A 26,389-nucleotide genomic window follows, 5' to 3' on the forward strand; every position below is an offset into this window, starting at 1 on the left:
ACACAGCCCATGCCACTGGACCACCAGGGAATGAGAGCCCCCCTCCCTGGCCATGTATCAAGCAGGGATAAATATTCAATTAATCTAATTTTTTGGGGATCTAATTTTATTTAGAAATTTACCAGTAGCTGCTGCATTTCCCACTCTCTTATACTCGAGTCAATATGTTTTTACAGTTTTTTGGGGTAAAATTAGGGGTCTCGACTTATATTCGGGTCGACTTATACTCGTGTATATACGGTAGTCTAATCCATTTATCTCTAAGCACAGAAAAACACACTTTTCCCCCAAACAACCCAAAAGTACCCTAGAAATACATAACCCCCCCCCAAAAGTGAAATTCCCTGATAGCCCTGATCTGGGTGACCAACATATCTGAAATCACCCAGATCAGTTCAGGGCTTCAGGAATTTCTTGGAAGTCTTCATTTTGAACGCCTACCCGCATGGTCCCATGTCCAAAACAGTTCCAGAGAATTAGGGCTAACGGTTGGTTTCTCTGTCTGGAGTACAAAAGTACATACCTCACATGAACAGAGCCTTTTAAACTACATTGGGCAAGGTATATTGCAGGGCCCATAGTCCTGAGGCAAGCAGGCCCCTCCAAGAACCCGTGACGAGGTTCAGTTCATCAGTTATATTATGCGAAAGTAAGTTTCTACTGTATTAACATTCACTCTGTATGGTAAATAAAACTATAAATAAAGAATTTAATAATAATAAAAATAAAAATAAACTTCTGGTTTGAAAGTGAGAGAAAATGAGGAAGTTTCCTTTATCTCTACCTAGATACCCTGCCAAAACTGGACTCTCAATTACATGACACCTTAAAACTTGTTGCATATGGCCTAGAACTTTCTGCCACTCAATGATTGTGAAAGTTGTATTCAATTATTTTTCTCATTATAATATATAATATATAAGGGTGCCCCCTCCCCCGAGGCGCTCCCCTGCCGGCTAATGCAGGGCAGGCACTGTCCAAGCGCCAGCCCTGCAATGTGCCTTCAAGGACCGCAGGCACCGTGCTGGCAGCCGGCAGATCCGGGAGCTCAGCTTGCAGCTCCTTCGGGTTCTACTCTCGCGAGCACAAATTAAGTGGAGGGAGAGAGACAGGACCCTGGATAATGGAAAGGGTTAATACAGGGTTATTATTCACTAAATTCAGAATTATCAGGAATGCAGAGTGAATTAAGTGATCTTTAAATTTAAGCCCCAAATTAGCCAAACTTGAGAAATTCTCCAAGTCAGTTATACTTCTAGTTTGGGCACTGTGGCCCTAAATTTTAAATTTAATTGTAGATTATGCTAGCTTTAGTGTACCTATAATCTTAATTTTATTAATGACAGGAGGCGAGTATTTGCTTAAGTCTCTCTTTACTAGAACTCCACAGCAGCACAGAAAAAACAACCAATCAGAAAAAAGTTAGGTACTATAAAATTCCCATCCCCATGCATAATTTCCTCTTTCAAGCTGCGACAAAACAGAATAAAAGGCAGAGAACATCATGGGGAAGAAACTAAGTCCTAGATACGATGAATATAACGATGTCCACCATCCAAGAGTAACTGTCAAACTAGATAGTGTTGATGGACTGTAAACTGAAACGAGAAAAAAACAGAATCGACAGGTTGATTATCCAATGAAATGTACTCAGAATAAACATGTAGGTACCCAATGTAGCAACCAAAATTAACCTTAATATGTAGATATCCCAACCCTACTTATGGAAAGAAACACAGACATAAGGAACAAGCGACAGGTATCAGAGACAACAAACAGAGTTGCATACGTACCTGATAATCTAAACTATAACATTAAACAAGGGAGGGACAAGAATGGGTGGGAAATACTCGCCTCCTGTCATTAATAAAATTAAGATTATAGGTACACTAAAGCTAGCATAATCTACAATTTTATAACATGACAGGAGGCTTCGTATTTGCTGTTTCAACGCTCAATTCACCAATCCAACACTGTTTGTGTCGCTGGTATCTATTCCAGGAAATATCAGCGTAATCCTAATTGGACATTCCAAGTACGATAACTGACAGTAGACGGATCAAACAAAATGCCAGCCGACGAAGGATCTCAATTACGGAAAAAAGTACCATCCGCTGGTAAATCCATTGTATGTGGTTGCGATTTGTTTCCTAGCAGCCGGTCCATGAGCTGGCAAGCTGACCTATCAGCCACATTCCTGTAGCTGTAATATCGAAGGTCAAGTTCGGACTTGGGGACGCGAGAAGAAACTGTCACCATGTCTCAACTCATGATCCGTAAGGCGGCTCCTCCGATTGTGTCAGGGACATTTGGCGATGTGGCCTTGCAGGTAGATCTCCAATCTCAAGGAATGCGCCCAAGTCCACTACCAAAATCGCACTAGAAACCGAGGAGGATCTTTCGTTCCTTCCTGTCCTACCCGGTGAGATGTCTCATCCGAGGCTAAATTCATAATGCAGGCAAGAGTGTGGCCAAACTAGCCGTATTCTAAGTGATTTTAAGATTCCAAATGGGCTGTGTAAACCTCGGACGCAGTAGAGAAAGACTCCAAAGGACGTCCATTCAGGGTTCCGAACTGAACTTGTGCGGAAGGACGGTGGTCGACTATACTGGGAATAGTGAATCCTGGAAACCTTCAAAGGAAGGGGAAAAGCCAACCGGAACGCAGATTTCCATCCAGCAATGCCCTCATCAAAGAGTGAAAGATGTCTGTAGGAGTCGGGGCACACCAGGTACCTCCGTAAAGTCTCGTAGATCTCCTCGACGGTAGTTGAAAAAGGAGGTTAGCGCGAATCCAAAAACAGACGGCTCCCGTGAGGGATGAATAGAGTATAGACGAAGGGTCCTCCATCTCCGAACCATGTTCACCAGGTATGCGCTCCGAAGAGACGGGGCAGTCATGCCATCTTATCCCAAGATCGTAAAGAACGGAGAAGTCAAGACAACCGGGGATTCCTGATTTACCATGTGACCCATACGTACGGTTTTACCTTCAGACCGGGCAATAGGCCTTCCTTAATGTTGTTACCCAAGCAAGGCAGTGCCTGTTTGCTCCATGAAGGTCTCCGTATCTCCTGACATCTTGACATGGGAGAAACTGTCTGCTCAGTTTGCTCGTAATGGTCTGGATATCCAAAACAGAAAGCAAACTCTGTATTATACGGTGCAGAATATGCCAAAAACCTGCACTCTCAAAAAACCGGAGGACCATCCGTTAGCGTACCATCTCCAGGAGTGTGTGTAAATAAATGGGAGACTCCCCCCGTCATACCTCTGAGTATTCCTTGCGTGTTTTACAGCGGCCCGGATCCAGTAGATCCATCACAGGAGATCCACATAGAGGGATCTAGTCTAAACATGTAATACTTGCATGACCAGGCAGTCCTCTAGAACGAAGTCAGTAGCGTGGATGTCAGCTCTAATTGAATTCCGGAGGGACGCCCCTCTATGTAGTCATCAATGTCTTGCACAGGCACAAGCCTGTGTGATGAACAAATTGGAGGTACTGTAGAGCTTCGAGTGTATGAAAGAGCCGCGCTCTCTACTACTTTGATCGCATATCGCGCGAGCGTCCGGCTTCTAGCCTGAGCGGGCCGCACCCGTTAGTAACCAACAGCAGAGTCTACATCCGAGACCGGTTCTCTCTATGAGAATGGGTCCACCCAACTTGTCCTCTGTATCCAGCCCAGTATCTGGTTGAGGACGAGTGAGGGGCTGCGCCCTCTAATAACAAAACAGTATCCGGTTCCGTACGAGAGGATTCGTCCTCTGTTCCTGAAAATAAATATACTCGGATCGAGGTGATGGAGGGCCGCAAACTAGAGTCCCTAGAGATTCAGGGTGACCAAAACTGTAGGGCGCACCAAATTATAAATGTCAGCATAAGGCTGAGGGAAATCTGGGAAACAAGGAATGGAAAACTATCAACCGACTATCAGGATCCCGTGCGCGCGCGCGGGGTCCTGGTAGGCTGCTGGTAGTCCGAGGAAAGCTGGAGACGTTCTCCGCAATCCACGAGTGCCCGGGAGGTCGGAGGAGGCCCAGTCAGGCCTCACGACGACCCGAGCGAATAGGAAAAGGAAGTCACGAAAAAACAAAAAAAGCAACAATAAACATAGACAAGAGAAAATACACCCATTCTATCTCGGATAGAATGTAAACAGCAGGCCGGAAGGTAAGAAAAGTAAATCCCACTGGACAGGGTCAGGAGCTAACCTAACGCAGGAAAAAACTACCGAACCTATAAGGACTCTGGGAGGCAGATACAGAGTAGCTGGTAAAGACAAGGAGAAAACACAGCTTTCTCCTGAAGGAGTCTGAATACCGGTCCCTGCCGGTGCGAAGTTCTCCTTGGAGATGTGCCGTCGTCGGTTTTGAGTAAACCGTGGATGTGTCCGGGGTCTTCATAAGAAACTTTGCCCTTCAGGCATGAGGTTTAGGGCCTTCACCCTTGCCACCATATTCAGATGGCCGTATACTGGTGCCCTCTTGAACACTATGGCAATGGTGTTTGCCTGGACACCTGCCTATCTCCATGACACTGGTGTGCACTGGGTTTTCCTCAGTGATATTACCCCAGGCATCCGGCCAAAAGGGGTTCGGTACCAATAGCGTAGGCCTGTCATTAGGGCATAGGCTCCGCAGGTCAAACGAAGGACACAGAAAGGTTAGCCAAGCAAATAGTCACAGACATAGCCGGCCATTTAAATAGGCACCGACATGGCAGGCTATTCAATGGGGCACAGACATAGCAGGCCGTTTTAATGGGCACAGGCATAGCAGGCCGTTCTCATGGGCACAGGCATAGCAGGCCGTTCTTATGGGCACAGGCATAGCAGGCCGTTCTTATGGGCACAGGCATAGCAGGCCATTCTTATGGGCACAGGCACAGCCGGCCATTCTTATGGGCACAGCCGGCCAATCTTATGGGCACAGACACAGCAGGCCAGTCTTATGGGCACAGACACAGCAGGCCAGTCTTATGGGCACAGACACAGCAGGCCAATCTTATGGGCACAGACACAGCAGGCCAATCTTATGGGCACAGACACAGCAGGCCAATCTTATGGGCACAGACACAGCAGGCCAATCTTATGGGCACAGACACAGCAGGCCGTTCTTATGGGCACAGGCATAGCAGGCCATTCTTATGGGCACAGGCATAGCAGGCCGTTCTTATGGGCACAGGCATAGCAGGCCGTTCTTATGGGCACAGGCATAGCAGGCCGTTCTTATGGGCACAGGCATAGCAGGCCATTCTTATGGGCACAGGCACAGCCGGCCATTCTTATGGGCACAGCCGGCCAATCTTATGGGCACAGACACAGCAGGCCGTTTTAATGGGCACAGGCATAGCAGGCCGTTCTCATGGGCACAGGCATAGCAGGCCGTTCTTATGGGCACAGGCATAGCAGGCCGTTCTTATGGGCACAGGCATAGCAGGCCATTCTTATGGGCACAGGCATAGCAGGCCGTTCTTATGGGCACAGGCATAGCAGGCCGTTCTTATGGGCACAGGCATAGCAGGCCGTTCTTATGGGCACAGGCACAGCCGGCCATTCTTATGGGCACAGCCGGCCAATCTTATGGGCACAGACACAGCAGGCCAGTCTTATGGGCACAGACACAGCAGGCCAGTCTTATGGGCACAGACACAGCAGGCCAGTCTTATGGGCACAGACACAGCAGGCCAATCTTATGGGCACAGACACAGCAGGCCAATCTTATGGGCACAGACACAGCAGGCCAATCTTATGGGCACAGACACAGCAGGCCAATCTTATGGGCACAGACACAGCAGGCCGTTCTTATGGGCACAGGCATAGCAGGCCATTCTTATGGGCACAGGCATAGCAGGCCGTTCTTATGGGCACAGGCATAGCAGGCCGTTCTTATGGGCACAGGCATAGCAGGCCATTCTTATGGGCACAGGCACAGCCGGCCATTCTTATGGGCACAGGCACAGCCGGCCAATCTTATGGGCACAGACACAGCAGGCCAATCTTATGGGCACAGACACAGCAGGCCAGTCTTATGGGCACAGACACAGCAGGCCAATCTTATGGGCACAGACACAGCAGGCCAATCTTATGGGCACAGACACAGCAGGCCAATCTTATGGGCACAGACACAGCAGGCCAATCTTATGGGCACAGACACAGCAGGCCAATCTTATGGGCACAGACACAGCAGGCCGTTCTTATGGGCACAGACACAGCAGGCCGTTCTTATGGGCACAGACACAGCAGGCCGTTCTTATGGGCACAGACATAGCAGGCCGTTCTTATGGGCACAGACATAGCAGGCCGTTCTTATGGGCACAGACATAGCAGGCCGTTCTTATGGGCACAGACATAGCAGGCCGTTCTTATGGGCACAGACATAGCAGGCCGTTCTTATGGGCACAGACATAGCAGGCCGTTCTTATGGGCACAGACATAGCAGGCCGTTCTTATGGGCACAGACAAAGCAGGCCAATCAATGGGGCACAGACATAGCAGGCCAATCAATGGGGCACAGACATAGCAGGCCAATCAATGGGGCACAGACATAGCAGGCCCATCAAAGGGTACATACAGAGCAGGCCAATCCCGGTTGCGCCTAAATGAGTAATAAGGGACCCCTGCATTTGGCACAGTCCCTTAAATACATGTCAATCTTCAGGGTGTCCTGCGACACAGGATTCCCAGGTGCCAACCCTATTAGAAAGCGTAATACCGTGTCAATAACGTATAATTGGGACTAGTAGTCCCGAAATGTCCAGCAGGCATATGTGGTATTCCAGCGGAAATGGTTATAGGCTGAAAATGAGCCAGAGATATAGTGGCCAGTAAATAATGATATATAGAGCAATTCATTTGAACTGTGAATAAGTCATGCACATTAATATGCTGAGGTTTCTTCATCAAAATCCTGTATCTTCAGCCTGCCACCTGAAGGTTATCGTACCCGTGGTATATATTCAGGAGTAGGGTAAAACAATTGCCAACTCAGTGTACCCTCTTATTGAGCTTGGAAGGGACCACCTTCCAACTCTACTAGCCACAGAACCTGATAGGATAGAAATAGTGTCAGCATGGACTGGTCTTGAATACCATTTTGAGCCAAAGCCAGGTCTCATTAGCTTTTTAGAATTGCCATGGACAGTGGGTATCCTCCCAAATAGCCTCATCTCTGACTCCAGAGATGTATCAGGGGCGTATATACCGATGCACCAGGATATGCATCTAAGCCCACATGATCAATTGTGCACTATAGAGGTCATCACATGTGTATGGTTTTATTACAAATCCAAGGATAGGGGAACCCAAAGCATGTTGACCCCTGATCCCCCTGTCAAGCTGACTCTGCATGAGCTGTGTAATGGATGAAAAGCGGATTACACAGGATAGTGCAGAGGCATAAAATGTATTATAAAAAATAACTTGAAACTAACTCATACACCAACCAAAATTACCTATAGAGAACTGGCTTAATATATTAAGCCACTGTGCATAGCCAGAAAGATATGGAAAGGAGACTGCGGTCCGATCACCGCGTGTGGAAGAGGGGCCGCGAGCAGGCGCTACCCTCCTCTAGCCGGTCCGATGCATGCCGCTCTATGAGGAAGTCGGCCGCGGAGATGCGGCCACGTGTGTGAGAGGACCCGGCCGCAGGGTACTCGCGTCTGAACGCGAGAAACCCCGGTCGCCGGCAGGCTCACACAGGAGCTCGGGTTGTCCGAGGAGGCAGCCAAACGGCTAGTTTACTGACACCCGAACGTGCGCCTGTAGCCCGTGGGGGGCTAATAGAAGAGCGCTAGGTAGTGGTATAGGGGGAAGGGGAGGAAGCAAACAGAAAGGAATCCCAAGGGACCCCCCCGAAAACCACCACATGTCAAGAAAAAACATCCCCACAGACACAGGGGAAACGAGCAAAAAAACAAAAATGGGTAATAATCCTGAAGCAAAAATAATAAATATATAACGGAAAAAGAATATAAATAATATGTAAATAAAGATATGAAAAGTATAAAGGTTATAACTAAGATCATAGCATAAAATATATATAATCAATATAAATAATCAATATAATATGATATCAAAATCAGGATTATGACTAAATACAATAAACATAAAATATATACCTAATAAATATATATAATCCCAAACCTAATAAAGATAACTAAATACAAAAATAAATAATATATAAATAAGTTAAAACATCATGACTAAATATAAAAATATATATCCTAAATAAATCATAATAAATCCCAAAGCCACCCTAGAAGCAGGAGGCAGAGGTACTCTGACCTGTACTGTCTGCAGAGCAGCAAAGAAAGAGGAAATGATGCATGGGGATGGGAATTTTATAGTACCTAACTTTTTTCTGATTGGTTGTTTTTTTCTGTGCTGCTGTGGAGTTCTAGTAAAGAGAGACTTAAGCAAATACGAAGCCTCCTGTCATGTTATAAAATTTGCATTCCTCACCAATTCTCACATTAGTGACTAACCCAGTAAATGCAGTGAATGTGTTGTATGAACATCTAGGAAAATACATGTGGCAAAAGCCTTTATCTCTGTTAAATCTTCTTAAAGTGTTTTTTGGTTTTGTAAAGTTGTTTTAGATAAAATAATATTAACTGTAACTCTGCTTTAACATTTGTTCTGGTAATCTAATTCCAAATAATTCAAGCAAGGCAAGATTTTCTTCATTCGGGACATAAAAAAAGTATCAGGCATTCCTGGAGAACCCATGATTTAACTTAAGATCAAAAACTTGTGGAATTCCAATTTCCTGGCTTGAAGGATCAAACAAATATAAGAGTTACTCACTTGGTTTAGACAGTGTTATTAGAATCTCATTTGGTTAGTATTTCTGAATGAAAATAGCGTTTAATCATAGCAATGTTATTTTCTTACGTATTGATGACACATCATGAGATTTCCGTTTTAGTTAAATGAAATACATTTTACAAACTCATGAAGAGACTCTATGTAGAGTACAATTATTGGCTCACTTCTTTTTACTATGACTTAACACACTATACATCTGAGATTGGCACTGAATTGAGATATTGAATGTCATAGATGTGCTGTGAAGAAAACCAAACTTGACATTGTGGAGTTGAACATGTTAGAAATATTCAGTGTAAGGTACATAGTTATGTTATTAGCATTATGCACATCTATTGAGCAAACTTTGGATATATATGCATGAACACGTTTGTTCTGCCACTGCATAAAACCCTCTAGGAAATGGGTTGTGAATGTAGTACCCAGCTTGTTAGCAAGGTTTTTTTTCTTTCTAATTTTATAACAAGCAGCTAAATTATTCTTCAATTAATTTGTCACACATACGTACATACTCTCAAATAAAATATTTCTGTTGCAGTTGTTTTTATCTGTCACCACTCACCCCTGTAAAAAAAAAGTTTTTCAAAAAAAATTATAGAATACTCACATTGTCTTTGTTCATTGAAATTCCAACTCTGTCAAAAGATCTCATAAAATCTCATAGTATTTAGTCAATCTAATAAAATCTCATGGGTTTAGTTACAGCATCTGTCCCTATTGCCCCTCATCCAGCTCCTCTGTGTCTTTGTGTTTCGTCGTCCCCAAGCCTCTGTCTGTCTCTTTGCCCCTTCCCGAACCCTCTGTGGCTCTTCAACCTCCCTCCCAGCCCCTCTGTGTGTTTGTCTCTCCATAGCCCCATTTGTGTGTCTCTTCCCTCCGCACCTTATCTCTTTCTCCTCTATCGCTGTGTGTCCCCTCCCAGCCCCTCCATCCAACTCATCTCCCCCATGTGTCTCATTCCTCCAGCCGCCCATGGGTCTCAATTCCTCCCCCAGCCCCTCCACAAATCTCATTCCCCCAAGCTCCTCCATGTAGTCATTCCCCCCTCTCACAGTCCCTCCAGTTTCTCCTCCCAGTCACTTTGTGTGTCTCATACTCCCAGCCCCCTCGTGTTTCCCATACTCCCAGCCCCCTCGTGTTTCCCATACTCCCAGCCCCCTCGTGTTTCCCATACTCCCAGCCCCCTCGTGTTTCCCATACTCCCAGCCCCCTCGTGTTTCCCATACTCCCAGCCCCCTCCCCGTGTGTCTCCTACTCCCAGCCCCCTCCCCGTGTGTCTCCTACTCCCAGCCCCCTCCCCGTGTGTCTCCTACTCCCAGCCCCCTCCCCGTGTGTCTCCTACTCCCAGCCCCCTCCCCGTGTGTCTCCTACTCCCAGCCCCCTCCCTGTGTGTCTCCTACTCCCAGCCCCCTCCCCGTGTGTCTCCTACTCCCAGCCCCCTCCCCGTGTGTCTCCTACTCCCAGCCCCCTCCCCGTGTGTCTCCTACTCCCAGCCCCCTCCCCGTGTGTCTCCTACTCCCAGCCCCCTCCCCGTGTGTCTCCTACTCCCAGCCCCCTCCCCGTGTGTCTCCTACTCCCAGCCCCCTCCCCGTGTGTCTCCTACTCCCAGCCCCCTCCCCGTGTGTCTCCTACTCCCAGCCCCCTCCCCGTGTGTCTCCTACTCCCAGCCCCCTCCCCGTGTGTCTCCTACTCCCAGCCCCCTCCCCGTGTGTCTCCTACTCCCAGCCCCCTCCCCTTGTGTCTCCTACTCCCAGCCCCCTCCCCTTGTGTCTCCTACTCCCAGCCCCCTCCCCGTGTGTCTCCTACTCCCAGCCCCCTCCCCGTGTGTCTCCTACTCCCAGCCCCCTCCCCGTGTGTCTCCTACTCCCAGCCCCCTCCCCGTGTGTCTCATTTCCTCTTCTCCCTCCCCTATGTGTCTTACCCACCAGTGTTAATTTTGGCGGCAAATTTCAATTTAGATTTAGTAATAATCTTTTCACTAAAAAGTCACTTTTGTTTTAGTCATCTGAACTGTTTTTAGTTTTATTTGACTAAATCTCAAATATTTTAGTCAACTACAATGTGACTAAAATTGTTAGTCGACAAAATTAACACTGGAATATACAACCTCATACAACAAAACTGATCCATATTTTTTGTTGAATAACCTTTGAACTATAATGTATCTTAAATATAAAACTATTATTAGACAGATTTTTGCATTCAAAAGTGTTTTACTAAAAGAAATCCAATTTAAATTTAAAAAAAAAATCCTTTTAAATTTATTTTTAAAATTTAGTTGTATCACCCCTGAATCTTGCTACAACAATTAGATCATTGAGAGAGGAAAACAAACAAAGAAAAAAGCAGGGATTAGCTTTTTTCACTTACCATTTGGTCCTTGGTATTTCACTGAACTACAGAGGAATTGTAACAACCAAATGCAAACAGACGGAATTACAACAGCAAATTCTGTGTCTGGTGAACCAACCCCACTGTGTATTATTTCTTATCTACCTGGATACCCAGACAATCTGAATATAAAAATTTGTATTTCTTCAATTTTAGATAAATGAGTTGGTGGATGTTCGTGATGTAACAATTGGAGCATGGTTTGAAGCGACCGTTGAAAATGTAACACGACCAAAAGGACACAAAAATGGCAAATCTCACCTAAAAGGGGGCCATCCTTACAAAGGGACTAATGGAAACTTGAGTCAGGATCATGAAGAAACGGTTCCCTCCACTTCTTACTCTGATTATATGGAAAATGAAGAAGATGCAGTTTATCATATCAAATATGATGAGTAAGTATATTCTTACATAATACATACTAAGGAACAGCGCACACATAAAAATTATTTTTTAAATCTTATAAGGCTTCTTAAAATCACCTATATCCGCAAACAAATATGGGGATTCAGTTCCACCACAGGACATATTGTGTTATGCCCACCACTACTTCACAGTACCCCAATATAAGTATATTTTGCCATACGATTCACCTGAAGTGCGCCCAGTGTCCTTCGACTCATAATTATTTGTGACTCAAAAGTCTTAGACAGCTGATGCCTTAAAATCCACACATAAAACCCATAATAGTGATTATGTATTAAAGAATAATGTAGATAAAAGGCAGAAAAATGTCACCGAATGTGTGGACCAGAAATAGTACAAGGTAAGTCCACAAACCTTGTATAGACTCTCCATCACTTTTCTTTTGCTTCTTGATTCTTCCTGTTCCCACTTAATTACGGGGTGTGTGGCTTTAGCCATCTATCTACATTGATCTTTCATAAATAAACACTTTTATGCAGTTCCTGGATTGGATTATTAAATGGCACCAACTGTGGTCTTTTGAGGTTTCTTGGTTGTCTATTTCGGTTAGTCTCTGCTTTGACTCTGTGATCTGTAATCCAGGGTCCTGTACATGGGATAGGGGAAGTCGTTAACTGAAGAATGTATACATAACACATAACCTATCAGAGATCTGCTCATCCACCAACTTCAGCAGAAGTCCTTGCACATGCTATGGGTATGCATGCTCAATTTTGATTTTCCTTCATGTTCTCATTGCTCTGTTTTGTTTATTTAGGTTACAGATACCACAAATATGAGTTATTTGACATTCTTTTTTTTTGTTGTTGTTTGTTTTATTACCTCCAAATCCAATTGAAACGTGTTCTGTTTTTGTTTTGTTTCGTTTTTTTTCAGTTATCCAGAAAATGGGATTGTAGAAATAGATCCAAACAACTTGCGGCCCAGAGCAAGGACTTTACTAAAATGGACTGATCTGAAAGTGGGCGATGTTGTTATGGTGAATTACAATATAGAAACACCAGAGGAACGGGGTTTCTGGTTTGATGCAGAAATTACAAACTTAAAAGAGAACTCAAGAACTAATAAAGAAGTCTTTGCCAAGATTTTGCTAAGGTGAGCAAGCACAGAGAAACTCTGGGTGACTATAGTGTTCTTTTACATATTTAACAAATGAAATCCCTTAAATTGATTTCCTTATGTCAAATCCTAGGGAAGATCACAGATAGTTATACACTATTGTGAATTTTCAGCAATTAAAAATTACTTAAAAATTTAGACCAAATAGCTGACATTTCTTGAAAATATTTTTATTTTGGTTATTTTTGTGTAAAATGTGAAATTCAGTTTGAATTCTACTACAAATCTTGGCTCCTCGTATTTTAGTGAAAACCCTATGAGCTATTTTACAGTGCATCAGTGTCTTTACAGGACTACGCTAGGCACCCAGACCACTTCATCTCAGTGAATTGGTCTGGGTTCAGTGGCCCTGTCATATATATATATATATATATATATATATATATATATATATATATATACACATATCTCTCTCTCTCTCTCTCTCTCTCTCTCTCTCTCTCTCTCTCTCTCTCTCTCTCTCTATCTATATATATATATATATATATATATATATATATATATATCCGGTATATTCAAGGTGTTCATACTCACCGCCGTTATCTCGCAAAAACGGAACACCTTGCTTTATTTGATTTATTTATTCCATTTTAATTAATCTTAGTAAAAGTTGTTTTATTTAGGTACTTATTGTAATTACTTTCTCAATTAGTGACCGCGGACGTATCAGGTACGCCCGACAAAAAAAACGGTCCTTAAGGACTGCGGACGTACCTGATACGTCCTTGGGGAATTAGAGAGCATTTTCCTCCCTGCCTCTCTCTACTCACTGATGCGCGGGGGAGCAACTCTGCATAGATAGTCCAGACAACAGCTCCGAGCCTGCAGAGACCGCCAACAGTTCAGGTAAGTGTGGGATGGGGGAAAAGCTGCAGGGAGACATGGGGACACACACTAGGGGACACTGAGACACTGGGAGACATAGAGACACTTGGGAACACCTGAGACACTAGGGGGCACTGGCAGACCTGACGACACAGACACTAGGGGAAACTGAGAGATGGTGACGGTGAGAGACATTAGGGGACACTGGGAGACCTGGCGAAACAGACACTAGGGGAAACTGTGAGAGATGGGGACGGTGAGAGACTTGGGGACACTGGGAGACATAGGGAAACTAGGGGGCACTTGGAGTACTGGGGACACTGAGACATGGGGGGACACTGGGAGACATAGAGACACTTGGGAACACTGAGACACTAGGGGGCACTTGCAGACCTGGTGACACAGACACTAGGGGAAACCGTGAGAGATGGGGACACTGAGATATTGGGACACTGAGACACTTGGGTAACATGGCGACCCTGAGACACTAGGGACACAGAGGCCCAATGTCTCATAGAGTCCCCTAGTCTGTGTCCCCATGTCTCCCAGCCAGTGTCTGTGTCCCAATGTCTCTCTGTGTCCCCATGTTTCTCAGTGTCCCCATGTCTCTCCCAGTGTCCCCTAGGGTCTGTGTCACCATGTCTCACAGTGTCCCAATGTATCTAAGTGTCCCCTAGTGACATGGGGACACTGGGAAACAGGGGGACACAGACATGCCCCCTTTTTGGGTATGTTCGCCCCTTTCGGCAGTTCTGGTTATGTGATTTGCATCAGTGGCCCACCCTTTTCCCCGTCCATAGACTTCCTGATTTACTGGACTCTGCTGTTAGGGGGTATGGATTTACTTGAAAGATGAAAGCGTGAGATTAGCATAGGGTATGTGTTTTCTCATAGCTGCATCCTATGAGTTTCCCTTCAGCACCATCTCCATCAGATACATGATGCTTGGGAGGTAGGACTATTTGTTTTTGGTCCATAAGATTTTGTAATTAGAACCATCACAAATGTCAGCACCATTGATAAAGACCGCTAGATGGTCGAAACGTTGATTTGTATGCGTTATATTTAATACATTATTGATTTACAAAATCCACTGAGTGCTCTCAATCTTTTTGGTGTATATATATATATATATATATATATATTTGTTTTTTTTTTATGTATTGAATTTTTTTACATCGGGAGGGAAATAACACTCTGGGACTGAGAGTGTTGCGATTCATCGGTAATAAAAGTGATAAAGTAGAGTGTGCTACATCGTGTATTGCTTAACAGGTCTTCTTTAATTTATATGCGCATGCAAAGTACATTTGTTATGGGGCTCCTGTGTGGGCAACGTTTGGTGTTCTTAACTCAAGGGGCTTGGTTAGTACATAAATGTCATTGCCAAATTAGAGATTTGGCAATGAAATTTAGAATACACACTAAAATTCTCATTAGGAATGCTTCTGAAATTTCTACAAAGTACACAAAAGACACATACAAGATGTACGACTTAACACATTGAAAGTGACAAATCTGGTGAATTGATTAATTACTGCATTATAGTTAGCCTTATGACCGGTACATTTTGCGTGTGCATAGTATCCTTTATGTGGATTTCATATATTTAAAAATATATGTGAGACAAATGAGCACTACATTGGAATTTATGAAGGAAGGCAAGCAGGAGTCTGTTTTCATTTGCTGTTCCCTGAAGCAAAAGTGTATGAGACGGTGTGTATGCACTGCATAGTAATCTCCATCAACTCCTCAGAATTCTACTTTTTTTTTTTTTTCTTCTTTTTTTTTTTCTGTGTGGGAGTTGCATTTCTTTTTTTTTTTTAATTCTTTATTTATATCACGGTTCAGCAACATATGCACAAGAAACATAGATACATATAACGCAACCTGAATATATTCAGGAGCCAAGAGTTACATAAGGCACATTATATAAAGCATAACATAAGTCTCTTGCTGCTTCGTTGATATCGTTGGCGTTTTGGTAACGAGGCTTCCATGTGAGTGCGTGGTGTCCCTCCAATTTTCCGTATACATAAAACTCAAAAAGAACTAGACTGGCGATAGCATATGATGTACATGTCTTTGAAAATTAAACATATGTAGTCACATATCCTTCGGACTATAGAAGAACCTCGTCCAGCCTCGCTGATTGGGACGCTTAGTGATTCAATTGCACATATCTAAGAAAAGCTCCAGGTAGTAGCGTCCCTTTCCAGACAGGACAAGGTCTGAGCCAAGATTGAAAAGGAAAAGAATATGAAGCCATTCAGATGATTAGAAGAAGAAATGAAAAAGGAAGGAAAAACAGTAAAGACATAGAAAAGGGGGGACAGGAAAGAATATAGAAGGAAGAATCAGGAGGGGAGAAGGGGGGGGGAAGGAGGGGTAGGTGAAAGGGAGGGAATGATAGTCACGTGTCCCCCAACAGCAGCCCGTGAAGCAGTGCCCCTAATCTCAACCTTACCGTGCCGTTTCTAACCCAGAGTATCACCTCCCCCAGAAAGCCTGCCATATTCTGGAGGCCACCTAGTGTAAGCCCCAATATTCCCTCTAAAGGGGAGTAAACCAAGCAAATATCTGTCCTGCCCACAATCATAGAGGGAGGGGCATGGAGGCCCACGTCCAGCTCCCGCGTGCCCTAATCACCCATGCCACTATCAATCCACGTCGGCCAGCGACATGTCCCTGTCCGGTACGCCCCCCTCCATGAGATCGTTAAACAACGTCTCCAGATGTGGCGTAAGCTCTTCACGAAAAACCTTATAGTGGCCGCCCTCAAATCCGTCCGGGCCTGGGGCTTTATTGCCTTTTAATTTTGTAATTGCCGCGTCTATTTCGTCGGCCGTGATCTGCGCTCCCAGGACAGCAGCGTCTCCGCCCCCCAGCGTCGGCAGAGCCAAGCGTTCCAGAAAAACTCTTGTTTCCTCAGTCTCGCGCTGTTGTTGATTGCTGTCGCCTCTGTCAGAGTGGTTGTATAATTTAAAGTAATAATCTGTAAAAACCTTCGCTATGTCGGTGGGGTCTGTGCAATACTTACCCACGGCGTCCTTAATTCGCGTGATGTGGGAGTGACCCTGTCTTGGGCGAAGAGATCTAGCTACCAGCGTATCCATCTTATTGGACTTTTCATAGTACGTCCTCTTAGACCATACCACTGCCCTAGCCGTATCATCTATGAGCATCTCGCGCACTGATGGACGGGGCGGCTTTATGTTTCTCCTCAGCTTTTCCCAAAGCCTCCAGGAGGGACGACAATAATTGCATTTTACGTTTCTTTTTCAACGTAGCTTCACGGATAAATATGCCCCGTATGACCGCTTTATGCGCGGCCCATACCGTAGCCAGGCGGAGGTCGGACACTGTACTAACGAAGTACTCAGACAGTTCCTTGCGGACTGTCTCCACTACGACCGGATCTTGTATCAGGGAAGTATTCAATTTCCAGGACCACGGAGACGCTGTACACAAGTTGTCTATCGTCAATGTGACCTCAGCGTGGTCCGACCAAGTTATAGATCCAATCGCGGAGTCTGAAATTTTTGACGCCGAATGAGAGTTCACTAGGAACAGGTCGATCCTGGAGTAAGTCCCATGGGGCGCAGAATAAAAAGTATAGTCACGGTCATCAGGATGGTGAGCCCTCCAAATGTCCAAAAGGCCTGTGCGCTGAATAAACGTGCGGAGCAGCTTATCCTGGCCCCCCCTTCTATGCGACCTTGGTATCCCGCCGCTATGGCTCCGGTCAACAGCTGGACACGGAGCGGCATTAAGATCCCCTCCCACGACAATCATGCCATGCGGTAAGCCATTAACTGTTTGGGCCATATTGTCCCAAAATTCGTCGGAAGGGTTGTTGGGGGCATAAATATTTAGGAAGTGGATCGTGTGGGAATACAAACTCCCTGAAAGCAATAAAAAGCGTCCAGCCGGATCCGCTATCACATTTCCTATTCGAAAAGGGCATCTGTGGTGTATAAGAACAGCTACTCCATTCTTTTTGTTCAAAGCTCTCGCCTCAAATACAGTTCTGAACGTATGATCCCTCAAAGCAAACTTCGCTGGCGCTGGCACATGTGTCCTGCAGGAACGCTATATCCGGATTCAAGCGCCTAAGTTCCCTAAACATAAGGCATCTTTTACTCGGGGCATTAAGGCCTTTAACATTCAAAGATAATAGCTTCAACGGCATCGCAGTGGACTAGAAGTGGGAGTTGCATTTCTTAATGCTACGTGGAAATCTCGATTTGGTGGTTAGGTTTTGTTTCATTTACTGGCTTTTGTTTAGGCTATGTTAGAAATCGTCAGTATCGGGATAATGCCTTGAAATACAGAGGTATTTGTATATTCCACATGCGTACTCAGCAGAAATTATTTTTGAAATAGTATTTTACATTTATAATGTAATGAGTGATTAAAAGTTGTTTATTTCGTTTGGTATTGATGATTTCTTGGCCCCCCTTTCATTACTGGCCAGGATAACGAATGGAAAGAGTGTAGAAATCACTGGCAAATTAACTTTGGAAATTGATCACCTTATTTTGAGTTATAATGTTTTTAATTAGTATTTTCAGCGGGTTGAACAGACAAATAAGGATTTATTGCAGTCATGAAGACATGAAAAGGAACATGTCATGTCGTTGATTCTGAATGGGATTATCAAATTTCTTGCACAGTAACAACCTGTAGTATAAAGATCTTATATGAATCAATGAATAATGGTAGATAAACAAAACATAGAACAAAGCTTATAGCCTTGTAGTTAAAATAATAGGTCTGAAACCTTTTTTTATATCCTAGCAGGGCAGGCGCAACCGTTAGACGAACTAAGCATTTGCTGGGGCGCCCACTGGAATATTTCCTGGTGGGCTCCCCCTGTCTTGGGCCGCAGCACTGGAATAGCGGCTCGTGAGCCGCCTTGTCCAGGTGCCCGAAAATGTGGTCTCAAAGAGGAACCCTGTCACAAGGGCCAGGAGGTGGCCATTTGGTCACTCCCGAAACTGTGCTAGGTAAGGCAGAGCAGGCACCTGCTTAACCTGATGGCAGGTGCCTGCTCTGCCAACAAATGCAGGTGACCAGAGGAGAGGGGGGAAGGAGAAGGCAGGCGGCGAAGTAGGCTGTGTTACTTCAGCTTCCCACTCCTCGCGTGCACTCTATAATGCCGGGAGCCGGAATATGACGTCATTCTGTCCCCGGCATACTAAACAGCGGGCAGGAGTGCAGAGCTGCACCATACTGGACCCCAGGGAGGTTGGATGGGCCTCAAAAAATATAATTGTGTGAGTCTTTGTGTCAGTGAGCGTTTGCCTGTGTGTGTGTGTGTGTGTGTGTGTGTCGGTCAGTGAGTGCCAGTGAGTGTGAGTGTTTGACTGTCAGTGAGTGTTTGACTGTCAGTGAGTGTGTGTCTGTCAGTGAGTGAGTGTGTCTGTCAGTGAGTGAGTGTGTCTGTCAGTGAGTGAGTGTGTCTGTCAGTGAGTGAGTGTGTCTGTCAGTGAGTGAGTGAGTCTGTCAGTGAGTCTGTCAGTGTGTGTGAGCGTCTGTGTGTGTGTGTGTGTATGTAACGGAGTGAGTGACATGAGGTGGCGGCAAAATGGAGCTTTTGCCTTGGGCGGCTGAAATCCTTGCACCGGCCCGGTATCCAAGCCAACCATGCATGCATAAGGCATGGGGGGACTGGTCGAATAGACGTTAAAGAAAGCCCATATAAAGATGAGGAGAGCTTTGCTCTGGACTGTAGTAACTGCACAAGCGCAGGGACTGTAGTCTGAATTTTAAACGAGTGATTGGATGATTATTCAATAAAATTTGGTACATACTAATTTGTATATTGAAAAGCATTATGAATAATGGATTACCTTATGAAGGTCTATGGAATTAATAAATGGATGCCAGGTTTGAAAGAAACTCCTTGTCAACCGTTCCTCATTCAGAGTTTCCAACCAATCCGTACAGAAAGCATGTTGTCATTTGGTACGGAATGGGGTGGTTGGTGAGAGGTTCTCTGCTTCCAATTATATAGAATACTTTTGCTGGGGACCACTGCTATAACCAAAAGTAGTTTAATGTAGATCTGGCAGGTGGTGTTTTAGGGATTATTCCCAAGAACACAAATATTTGTGAAAAGAAGAAATTAGATATAAAACGTTGTTAAGACAAGATTTTAAATACTCTTTCAATACTGGATATGCTCGCATTACCAGAAACAGTGGAACCAGTCCCCCTCTTCCCGGTCACATTTCACACAATTCAAAGAAGATCTCAACCTTTATAAATACCAGTAATAAATAAATAAATAAATAAACCTCAGCTTGTACTATTGATCCCGAGCCAGGTAACAAATATGTTTAAATGCATCTCTTGATGTGTAGAAGCAGGTAATACTTGTGAAATTTTAGACCATGTCTGTTACTCAAGTTTTCAATATCCAACTCCGGAAAATATGTCGACCATTTCCCAGGAGCCGAGACTGGAGGGCTATAAGTGATCGGTTTCCTAATACTAGTGTTAAGTGTGCTTAGTGAGTCATTTTTATTTTAGGATAAAAGTCTTGTCATGTCAAGTGACATGTCAAAAGTTTTCCCAGTCTGCAGGTATGAAATTAGATTTGAGAGATTGTAAGACAATATGAATTTGAAGAAAAGAATAAAAAGGTGTGGGGAAATTGAGGTATTTACCTTGAAAGTCTGAGATGGATAGTAAGGTATTAGAATCCATATCAAGCCAGGCGCCAATATACTTGACTCCTCCTCTACCCCAATGAGTGTAAGGATATGCTACCTGTCAACATTGAAATAAGGGGTTGGCCAAAAAGGAGTTAAACATTGAATATTGCCAGTGAATGCCCAGGCACAGTCTAATCAAGTGCATGATTTAATGGTGACAGCCAAAAGTTGACTTTTCCCTAACATCTGTAGGCAAATCTACATAAGGAGTAACAATTGTGCAAATGAACATCCTGATGGATTTGTTGACCTAAATGGCTGTGAGTATTCCGATCCTCCCAAGCCATACAGACTCCATGGAGGTATTTAGCTGACAAGTTATACTCCAGCAAGTCGGGTAGATTAAAACCAAAGTTGACCCTGGGTTGTGCCCGGTGCATTTTACCTTCTACAGGAAGGTGGAGAGTAAAGATTACATTTTTCTGAGCATCTGAGTTCTAAAATATTTTTAAACAAAAATATTAGTGGGAGGGACTGAAATACATAATTGAATTTGGGTGTGAGTAGCGATTTTTGCAAAGCAAATTCTACCAGACCGTGTCAAAGGGAGAGTCTTCCATGCCAACCATAAGTTTAGAGGTATTAAACGCATATAAAAATAGGATTTTATTTTTCTACGAACATGTTCTAAAATATTTAAGTCCCGTTTTTTTAATTTAATAATGCCAAGAACGTCTGCTCTGTTAAATGTTCACCATATAAGTCTATGGCCGTAAAGTTTATGTAAATCCCTGCAATGGTGCTGTCACAAGCGTGGGCTATAGGCCCAGCCGAGACAGTGGGGAGAGTGTGGAAGTGACAGGGTTAATGACACCAGACCCCTGGTTACCTGTTGCTAGTCCCAGCAACCACTCAATGAACCCCTGCAATCCCTTCTACACTAACCCCCTAGTACACACTTTACTGCCACCACCAAGACTTTTAAACCCGGGAGTCTTAGGTTACCCCACACACAGGAGAATTATAGAATCACAGTTCTACTGTTACTGATCAAACACATATAATTAACCCTTTTTGGTAACGTGTTTACCTGAGTTTTCCTCTGGAGAATGAAGCTCATAGAGAACAGAGACACAAGCTGATTAAGTAAACATTTAATCTGACAAAAAAGATTCACAGTGCTGAGTACAAAATACAGAAATAAATGACATACATATAACAAATTGCAAAACAGTACATAAAATAAAATAGGAGAAAACACAAGAAATTGCTTAAATATATTTACCCCATATAGAATTCTTGTGGGAGTCTTAGATGGTATTGATCTCCTAGAAGTTACTGACAAAAGAAAAATGAATAACTGACCTCTGGATAGTCCAGCACCCTCATTATATATCTAAACTAGTGGTTTCTCAGTGGGCAGACCCCTGGGGGGATCAGAGGGGATTGGTCTGGCAGTCTATTGCCCACTCTATGAAATTCCTTGTGTCCAGCTCTGGTGATGGCTATCTAGATGTTTTATGGTCTAGGTCTGGTGCAAGATCAAAGACCACAATAAATGCCATCCCAAGGTTTACAAAAAAACAACTCTTAACATATATAAACACACATCAAACAAGAACTCATGCTTTTGGCATGACAGGTGCCATGAGTGTGAAGGACATGCATAATAGCCCATATGAATTTAGATGGTTTTGAGATGTACAGAAGCATATCAGCAAAAGTTGTAACCTTAATGAGAGCCCTCCTAGATGCCTGTAAAGTCCTCAATAACGTAATAATCTAATAATAGGATTCAGGGCCATATTGAAAAAAAGTGTCCCCTTGCAAATTGGGTTTGAATCCAAACCATTAGTGGTCACACAAGCAAGTGGACAACTGTGTATAAACCTTTAATGAAGTAAATTAAAGGGATACCAAAAAATCTTTATTTTAAGATACGTATCAATTGTGGCTAAGCAAACCATATCAAATGCCTTATTGGCATCAAGACTCAGCAACATAATGCCCTAAGCAACAGGACAATATTTTGCTGCTATCGTTCTTTGAATTCCCTGTGTAAAGTGTTGGCCCCAAAATGCAAAATATCTTGCAGGAAAGTTTGGAATCTAGTCACCACTATTTTAGTAAGAATTTGGAGATCCTGATTCAAAAATATAATGGATTTGTACGAGTCTACCAGAGCAGTATCCTTATGTGGTTTGGATAGAAGAATTTGTGCCTGCATTTGAAATTGAAAAGGAATTCTGTCAATATAAATTTTAATTAAAAAGGGCAGTCAAAGAAGGGACATGTTGTCCATTCAACAATTTGTAGTATTATGCACTAAAGCTGTCTGGTCCAGCATTCTTACCATTGGTCAGTGTGGAAATAGTATGTTAAACTTCTAATGCTGTGATGAGGGAAGGAAGTATGTCCCTTTGGTCATTAAAAAGCCTAGTGGGGGGGGGGGAGCTACACAAACCGACATACCGGTCTGAGAACGAATCCCGCGGCATGCGGTGCCCACCCAGGCACCAACTACTCGCGCGGCCTAGCATGTGTCGGGAGGGAGAGGTGGCAGATCTCCCGTCTCGGCACAGACGGGGTCAAGAAATTGGCGATGACACCCCGGTCCCCACACTGATAGTGGGGATACGTGGATGTGTTGCAGATGCCACCGATACTGCCAGAGGTACCTCCAAAATGGCAGATACCTCAATTATCCTAGACTCCTCCGCTAAACTTCACCGCCTGGACGCAATCTTCGAGGCATTCTGGTTGAAACTGCAGAGCAGGCTACCAGATCCTGGGGTCATAGCTACCCGATCCTGGATTGCAAACCCAGCGCTCCAGAGGGGGGAGAGACCACGTCGGTATGCCTGGAGGAGAAAGGCGAGACTGCGGGCAGGGTCCCTGAATATCCCAAAGGCAAGAAAGAGTGAGGTGCGGAGAGATGCAGTGCAAAAGCGATCGCAGTCACAGGAAATACAGCTGATGCTTTGGGCTCTGAGCCTGAAGAACAAATATGTGTGGGACTGTTCCCTACCTATAACAGGGGTAGGCTGACCGCCATGAGCCTTTTGCTACTTGTCTCACTACTAGGGATCGATCGATTTATCCGTTTTACCGATATTGGCCGATATTCGTTATGTTCGGCAATATCTGTATCTGCCAACATAGATACCGATATTGCCGATAATACATACCGTGCTTGTAATGGGCCCGGCGGTCCTGGGGGGGCCCAGCAGCAAGCTGTTACTTACCTTTCCAGTAGCTCCCTTCAGCTCCCTGTGTAAATCTTGCAAGTCCCGCAGCATCAGAGCGTTGCCACAGGTTACCATGGCAACGCTCCGCGCGGCACGCAGACCGCAGGATTTAGACGGGGAGCTGCTGGAAAGGTAAGTAACAGCTTTCTGCTGGGCCCCCACTACTCAGTACATGCCACTGGACCACCAGGGAATGCCACAGCCCCCTCCCTGGCCAGGTAACAAGGGAGGGGGGACAAAAATAAAAGATATAAATATTTTTTTAAAAAATGCCTCTCCTCCTGCCCATTTTACACAAATTACATCCCTTCACAAACACACACACTGCATTCATTATATACACACACACACACACACACTGCATTCATTATATACACACACACTGCATTCATTATATACACACACACTGCATTCATTATATAAACACACACACACACACTCTGCATTATATACATACACACTACACAAACACACACACTCTGCATTCATTATATACACACACTATACAAACACACACACTCTGCATTCATTATATACACACACTACACAAACACACACACTATAGTTAGTAAGAAACCCTCTATTTAATGTGTTTTATACCCCACCTCCTATAGACTGTAAGCTCGTTTGAGCAGGGCCCTTGTCAACCCTTCATTTCTGTGAGCTTTTTTGTAATTGTCCTATTTATAGTCAAATCCCCCCTCTAATAATTTGGAGTGACAGAGCTGAAACATATCAAAGTGAAAGTGTCCCAATAGGAGAGGATATACAAACTAAACTGTGAATAAATACTCTTTTAGACTATACCTACCTATTGTGGATTACCTTTAATATAATGCTTGGAGACACATGCGTGGTATGTCTACTAAATGCGAAAAATGAAAAAGAGGGGGGGGGGGGGTGTTACAAATAGTGGAGGCAAAAAAATAATAAACGATAACCTCTACCTAAAATGTGTCTCAAAGCTCTCCACGAAAGGGTTACTATATCTGTGCTTGCAAGTACCTAAATGGTCTTATGCCTTGTAAGTGAACAGATAATTACAAGAAAGCAAGCAAAGCCAAACAGGTATGAATCCACCTAAATGACAGCATATGCGGGTCAGTTGTCATTCAAACTGAAGCTGGTTCTGCAGCATGTAGCAATAAAGTATCAGACTAACTTCTGTAAAGAAATAAAATTGTTACTAAGTAATTACCATCAGATTCAGTATATCCCTAAAGCTATCTCAATACGGCTTATACAGAGAGATAATGAGAATAGTTCTAACCTATACAGGCAGATATCCATATTACTGAGAGTTATATGTTATAATAACAATTTAAATATGCGACTGACACGGAGCTCTGGCTGTTAATACAGCTCTAGTTAATGCTAAATGCCGATAGTCAGGAACGGAGTGAACTGCTGTATGTGATGTTAATCTCTTGCCCGGGCTCCCTCGACAGCTCACCCTCGTGGAGAGTAATTATCCAGCTTAAGAAGGTAAATAAATAATGGGTACACCTCGGGCTCCCTCAATCTAAAGGAGTCCGACCAGGGTCCGGACATGGAAGGCAGGCTTAAAATCTTACGAACCCTAAGAACCACCATCCCTCTTGAATAGAATTTTTACACTAAATACCCATCACCCAAAATTAGTAAGCCCAAAGTGGCAAGTTATAAAGAAAATAAGCGTTTAAAAACACCTGAGGTATTGCACCTTCGTCTGGGGCTAGTAAAAGTTGTCTCGCTCCTTTTTAGTAGTACATTGTATGTCCTGTAGATTATCCCCTTATGATTAAGGTATTTTGGAGAAGGTATTCTACTATGTAAGTACTGTGGGACTCTTTTGTGGCCAATATAGCAACAGTTAAACCTGATTATTATACCTTGATATGTGTAATACAATGCCTGCAATGTGGTTGTAAGAGGCAATTGCCTCTAACACGCCCTGTCTACAGAGATTGGGTATTTTCCCTAGGGGGCGTGTCCTAAGTTCCGGCGGGAACCTTTAAAAATGAAAACGTGTATATAATTGTGTATACAATGAATGCAGAGTGTGTGTATAATGAATGCAGAGTGTGTGTGTGTGTATATAATGAATGTAATGTGTGTGTGTTTTTGTAGGTATGTTAAGTGTGTAAATTGTGGGGGGGGGGGGTTTAATTTTTTAAAATATTTAATTTGTGTTATGTTTATTTTAATTATAGCCACATCTGCTTGCCACAGATGGAGTAGTGTCTCCACCACTTAATTTATTTAATTATCAGCCCATCTGTGCAGGTGGACAGTGATCAGTCCACTACTTATTTTTTGAATGGAAGCCCTGACCCAATATCCATGGGTGAGGCAGGAGCTTTTAGTCCCACCTACCTGCTTCTTACCTGGCCATGGAGGGGGGATATGGCATGCTGGGAAGGTAAGTTCTAACCTTCCCAGCAGCTCCCTTAAGCTCCCCTGTCTAACTCTTGCGGCCTGTGTGCCGCGCAGAGCATTGCCATGGTAACCCGTGGCAACACTCTGACGGCCACGGGACTCACAAGAGTTAGACAGGGGAGCTGAAGGGAGCTGCTAGGAAGGTAAGTAAGAACTTGCTGACCCCCCCAGGACTCAACATAATGAATGCAGTGTGTGTGTGTGTGTGTGGCCCTGGTGGTGGCCCTGGTCTGCATTATCTGCAATATCTGTATCAGTATTGGCTGATACCGATATATGCTGAAAATAGAGAATATCAGCCTATAATATCTGCCAGACCGATAATCGGTCGATCCATAAAAGGAACTTCACATGTATAGCTTGCAAGAATGCGGAGACGACCTATGACAAACCTTTAACCCCTTAAGGACACATGACGTGTGACATGTCATGATTCCCTTTTATTCCAGAAGTTTGGTCCTTAAGG

The 26,389-nt window shown here is 44.1% G+C and overlaps 1 protein-coding gene across 1 annotated transcript in view; it reads left to right on the forward strand.

Moving 5' to 3' along the window:
* The window catches only part of UHRF2 (ubiquitin like with PHD and ring finger domains 2), a 142,002-nt gene that overhangs the window by 60,752 nt on the left and 54,861 nt on the right, over nucleotides 1–26,389 (forward strand). Inside the window, exons 3-4 of the mRNA XM_063455111.1 lie at nucleotides 11,382–11,620; nucleotides 12,528–12,746. Coding sequence (XP_063311181.1) covers nucleotides 11,382–11,620; nucleotides 12,528–12,746 — 458 coding nt within the window. The remainder of the gene's footprint in view (nucleotides 1–11,381; nucleotides 11,621–12,527; nucleotides 12,747–26,389) is intronic.

This window comes from Pelobates fuscus, chromosome 5, assembly GCF_036172605.1.
Source record: "Pelobates fuscus isolate aPelFus1 chromosome 5, aPelFus1.pri, whole genome shotgun sequence".
NCBI lineage: Eukaryota > Metazoa > Chordata > Amphibia > Anura > Pelobatidae > Pelobates > Pelobates fuscus.